This window comes from Opisthorchis viverrini, assembly GCF_000715545.1.
Source record: "Opisthorchis viverrini unplaced genomic scaffold opera_v5_112, whole genome shotgun sequence".
NCBI classification, from domain to species: domain Eukaryota; kingdom Metazoa; phylum Platyhelminthes; class Trematoda; order Opisthorchiida; family Opisthorchiidae; genus Opisthorchis; species Opisthorchis viverrini.
The window spans coordinates 788,676-794,675 of record NW_008751770.1 but is presented as its reverse complement, the minus strand read 5'-3'; the positions used below and the strand labels follow the sequence as shown (position 1 = coordinate 794,675).

The 6,000-nt window shown below is 41.5% G+C and overlaps 1 protein-coding gene across 1 annotated transcript in view; it reads right to left on the bottom strand.

Annotated features, from left to right (window-relative positions):
* T265_13881 (hypothetical protein) overlaps positions 1-6,000 on the bottom strand; it is a gene marked incomplete at both ends in the record, with an annotated part of 28,100 nt that continues 22,100 nt past the window's right edge. The window contains one exon of the mRNA XM_009170949.1: positions 1-226. Within this exon, the coding sequence (XP_009169213.1) occupies positions 1-226 (226 nt within the window). The remainder of the gene's footprint in view (positions 227-6,000) is intronic.

The window sequence follows — 6,000 nt, the reverse complement described above, 5'->3', positions numbered from 1 at the left end:
AGTGGATTGCGATCCGAATGATTCAGCCGTGGAGCCCCCATCCTCCAACTTAGTGGATTGAGGTTTCATAACAGCGGCTGCGGTAGGAGTGAAGACCGTGTGATCAGGATGAGAAGACGGTATCTCGTGAAATCCATTCATTTTTGTCGATCCCGACTCACCTAAAGACCTCTCGCAAGGAAGATAACATTGTGGCTTTCCGTCTTGTACGGTATAATCCGTTAAGCTTTATTAAATAGAAACAGAGGTGGAAACGTGACACTCATCAGCTACTTGACGAAGTGGTGAAAGTAGTAAATTCACTTTTACGGAGGACAGATGTTCGTAATTCTGAATCAACAGAGGATGAGACTCGTACAATAGGACAGAAAATTATTTCACGTCCGTCCGTATTTGTCTTTATTATAAGGGACCGCCGTTCACCTAATGTTGGGTATGCATTCACTAGATAGTAAGTACATGGAATGAAGAATGGTCCTGGTCAAATACTGCTGTGTTGCTTCCAAGGGTGTAATTTCCTGCAGTCAATAATAATAAGGTGTATTGCGTTGAAGTTGCACAAGAGCCACCTCTTCAGAACTTCGGTCGCAAATCTTCCGCAAATGCAAATTACTGCTAATTCTGTTAGTAGTAGTCAGACGAAGACAAGACCACCAGTAGGCCTATCTCTGGACAATCGCAGTGGACCATCTGATCAGAATTTGCCGCGAAATTGAATAACTACCATTGGGGCTTTGCCCTAGCAAGATCTACATATCACTGTCTACTACAAGATCCACATATTATATGCTTGTGCATTCGGGCGATGTTATTTTCCAACTCTGTTAGGGGCAAACTATGCTACTTTCCAACGGCTAGTTAGATAAAATTTTTGTGGGACCACAACCCACATTTCTGAAGTAAAACACAATCGGATGTACGGTCACTGTGATTGGGGAAACCTCCCAAATGCTTTTGTGGTAACAACTGACACACCTTCTCACCCCACTAAACAGTCTACATAGAAATTTACAGTCTCCGTTTGAGAGTAGTTCACATTTGTGACCTTGGTTTGCAGCGGTTATACAAATTATTCACACGCAAGACACAAAAGATCACGATTTGACAAATATTTGGACGAACTAGTAACTCGAAATCAATCGTGTGCGACAAACCAGGGTGCCCTTGAGAGTGCTTCATTATTTTTCAAAGCCGTTGATCAAAATCCTTACAGCAGCACAGCCCACGTGACCACTTTTTGTTTATCACAAACCTCTCGCATGCTCACGACTAATATGCACAACAATCTAGCACCTGTGGATATTTTCCGTATTGACTTTGGCAGTACGTTTGATAGCGTTTTGCAGTACCAGGCGGCTTTGGAACCTGTTGTGACGAAATGTGATGGAAATCGACTGTTTTTGACAAAGGCCCACCAGATTGCTTAAGGAAATTACTGCTCATCAACGTCTCTGAGGCCTTTCGAAGAAGGGTCCTAGATAAAACAAAGAGCGGATAATAAACTTTTGACTGCTTGTGCAGAGCCTTGATGGGTGTGCCGCATTTACAGCCCATGTTACCAAGTGTGAAACTCACCAAACATGTTTCTCAGGGGAGGCTGTCGAGCTAAAGCGTACCGGAGTTTAAGGGCTCTGAAAAATAAGGATAACTACCACCCGATTGGTCGGATGTGTTAGTTCCCTCCACTATTGACTGTATTCGGACATTTCCCCAGATGCTCTCAGAAGAACCAACTGATTGGATTTTTTCACTTGCTAGTTCGGGTCATTGCAGGGGCCAGAATCGGTTGAGTGCTCAGCTTTTTTCAACTGGCCTTGAACATGTTGCCATTGTACCGAAGAATAACCGTATCAAGTCCTTTGTCTACACAGAGAAGTTTATTAAATGTGTAAAGATCATTTGCTTTGATGGGTCTCCGTTAGTTCGAAACGCCAACTGCTGGCTTTTGTTCGACATACCGGTATACCTTATGCCAATTTCCAGGTAAAGGATAGACTCAAATTATGAATGCAACAAGTTAAGTCTCCAAAATTCATAGACCTAGCTGAATTCCACCTGAAAGGCGTTTCTACAAATAGCTGACGACGTCGCTAATTTAACCTTTTTAGATAAACAGTTGTCCTTGCGTAGCCACCCATTCGTAGCTCATTTGTTCAATCACAGCTGGATGTTTGTCCAGCAAAGCAGATTTTTGACAAGATACTTGTTAACCTTGAAGTTCTTTAAAACGCCTTGAAATTTCTTGCTCTATAAATATCTTAGTTGGCATGTTACCGTAGGTCATGCAAGAGAAACATGGCTATTTGTGAATGACTCGCTGGAGTTCACATTCTTGAGGTTTCTTTGGGAAGGTTCATTCGGGGGACTTTCTTTCAAAAGATATTTTCTCCAAAATAGTAACTGCGTGGAGGATTCATTTTAAGCCAATTGTTAGGGGAAGTGTTCGGCGGGCATTCTTTCTGTTACAGGGAAACACCGGACATCAAATGGGCGATCAGCACCCACTTTTCCAACATACAACAAAAATGAAACCGACGAAACACTTCAGAATTTTAGGCTCCTGTTAGGGGTTTTGTGGAGACTTCTGATCCTCCTGGGTGGACTTGCACCGTTTTATTTCTTCGACTCGACAATCGAGTATAATTCCTGATTCGGCGTAACACTCCTCCGGCTTAAAAAATTCCACGAGTTCGCCTAAAATTTCAGCGAGAACGAGCCGTTCGTCCCTTTCCAGAATTGTGGATTCAAATCAAAAGACCCCCGAGGGACAGTTGCACACGCCGTTACCCACTTAATATTAAAGAACACAGCTTTTATCATGACAGCCTCATGAGTGCCGAAATCTGGGATTAACAGTCAACTGAATAGGAGGCCTATTCTTGCCAAAAACACCTGAGAGCTAGCTCATTCTTGCAGGCAGTATACATCACTTAACAAAATTATTCTACTTAAAAAAAGGGTGTGTGACTTATCTCTGTCTTCCAGTGTACTCGCACGTACAATGCTGTAAAATATGCAGCCGCCTACTGAAATTACAGACATTTACAAACCGGCTACGCAAGTAAGTGGTGATATAGAATGCCTCTCATAGTGGGTCAGATTTATTCTTGTGTCCTATAGGGCCATGCAATTCAAGGTGTCCACGGAAGATAGTGGATATACCACAGTAGTCCTAAAACTACTAACTTAATCTTCACCACATTGTAGGAAAAACAGTTACGTTGTGAAAGCACCCGGAAATCCAGCCGACTGTTGAGCGGAGCGGAGCTGGTTGGCTTTCTGAAAGTTTGTCAACTTCCCCAAGGCCTTTTTTCGCAATGTGACGGAAACGAAGTTAAAAATCAGTCACGGGTGGAACAGTACTAATATCCTGATCCAGTCATCATTAGCCCGTGTCTAACACACGTCTGCGTAATGGTAGTATCACAAATCAATACTGATCGCGCAACGACTCGTTCAACTCGGCACCTGTTTTGGGTACAACACTGGGGTATAACTTCCGTGATCGTTCACCGCTGTTATGCATTTATATTCCATTTCCCCTTCCTAAAGAGATACCGTAAAAGCAGGGAAATCGCCAGTATGATTGAGCCAACACAAGTACTGCAATGCCCAGGGCAATGTGTATGATTACGTTTCACATCCTCCAACGGCGACATGCTTGTGGACTAACTTACTGGGTTCCCAGAGATTTTCTAGGACAAGTGTAAACGAGACATGTTAACCACTCAAGCATTATTGACTTCATATGTGGCCACAGGTGATGATATTTGAAATATTTCAAAAACTTGACAAAAATGTTCTATTTAAGTCAGCATCTAATGCTTCTTTTCGGATGGTTTTATGCCACTGGTGTGGGTTAGTGGCTGGCAACTCAAGCTAACTTGAAACCACCCATTTTAAGCGAAGGTTTACGGGAGATAGATATGGATTGAACTGTTTAGTGACCCTACTCATGTATGACAAGCAACATCGTCGTTATTCAAAACCCTCCAGATCAGCTGAGTAGGATGATTAATAAACGCAATCCAAATTAGAAACGGAGTGTTAACCGACCAAGGGGCGAGGAAACGCGGAAACTCGGTATCACGATACAGCCAACTGAGCACCAATAGGGTTTGAATTAGGTTTGAACTCAGTGAAGACCGGACTTATTTCTGATGCAATTAAATTTGCAAAATTTTATTTTCAATGTTTTTGAATCATTGCCCACTTGAAATACTGAATTATAATAACTATCTATGAAGACATGGGAAGATCAAAGACACCACATAATTCAATGCACCGAAACAGTCTGACAATACAATAAGAACTAAACTTTCAAGTTCCAATGTTTTGGAAACCGCTGAAAACGTGTTTTAATTAATGACATTGTTGTCATCAACCTATTTTACCCGCTTAAAATTTACAAACATCGATTGAGGTTAATACGTTTCATAGTTACATCATTGTAAGCCGTTCCATATTGGTGTTATCCCACCTTGGACTATAAAAATCCGGTACATTTGAGACCATATATTCGATGCTATCTAAGAAGAACGTTATTGGAAAAATTTATATAGTAGCGCACTCTCAAAGTTGTGCGTACAACCAACTATTCCGTATGAGAAATATTTACCCTCCAACGATTCGGATATTAAAGATGGTCATTCTCATCCGTGTCAACCTACTTACTATTATCAAAGTAGTAAAGCGTTTAGGCAACTCGCTTTATACTAGCCTACTACTATTTTTCTACTGCAATATTTTCGTACGTTTCACGCTTACTTCAGATTGGAACATCAAAATCGTGGCCTAATAAAAAAATCGAACATGACCTTTTTTAGGCCAGGGGAAACCAGTCGGTGAAGTGTCCCTTTGAATTCAGTATTTGAGGACAATAATCCGTACACCAGAGGCAAATACAGTGTTGCTACGGTCACTAGACGACCCTTCTTTCTGTTATGCTACTTCTTAGTCCACCGAGGATAAAAAGGAGTCATTGCACCAGAGGAGCTCGACAGCCACCACAAAGTAGTAGCTTCAAGTCGGGAAGTAGAAAGAATATCCATACGCATATATTTCATGCCTGACCTCTAGCACTTAACACAATTCTTTCGCCGTTTTAAACATTAGAAATCCTGCAATAGAAATATTACATCATTTTTTCAATAAACAACAGGAAATTTGGCACATCGCGAAGCGGAATGTGGTTAGTGAAACATTCTCTACCATATATCATCCTCTGATGTATAGACTAGATTTTTTCTAAACACTGGATCACGTGTACAGCCTGATTAGGCATATTTAGTGGGAGTCTGAAGACTCGAAATCATTGTGCAACAATTTCCTGGAGTTTTAGAAACATGTGCTCAAATCATTCGAATTACTCCGCGTGGGTTAATCAACCTTTGATGCATGTTTACAGAAATACCAGCATTACTGAAAATTCTCTGAGGCTCAATTAATGCCCGTCGTTTAATGCACGTATTCACGAGTCGTCTTATCATGATTCATATAGTTGGTGCAACCACCTCAGTGATCTCAGTTAGCACCCTCCACTGGTTTGTGAACTATGATTTTGAAGAAAAAAACAGACGAATCCGCTACACAGACAATTACTGTGCTGTTGCTCACTTAAATCCTAATAAACCTTTCGTTTTCCATCTTATACCCAGAAGTGCTTTCATAACAAACGTGACGGGTGCGTCGTGCCGTAATATGCAGCACAAGGTGATTATTCTATGAAGTGTTTTGTATCACACCTCGAAACTGAGTTAGTTGCTAACTTCTTATTACGTTGGATTTGTTGAACTGTACTTCTTTGAATCTCTACTATTGACTCGGCCTCAAAGAAGGAGGAAATTGTCCAGAGTGGAATAGCTGACTACTTTGAGGTCATCGGCAACCGTCCTGTTTTCTACCCTATGGGACATCCTTGGCGTGAAATGCTGGTTGCCTGCCAAGCTTGTGCTTGACAGTATGTAAGGGATCCAAATGGCTTTATACCGAACGGTCAAT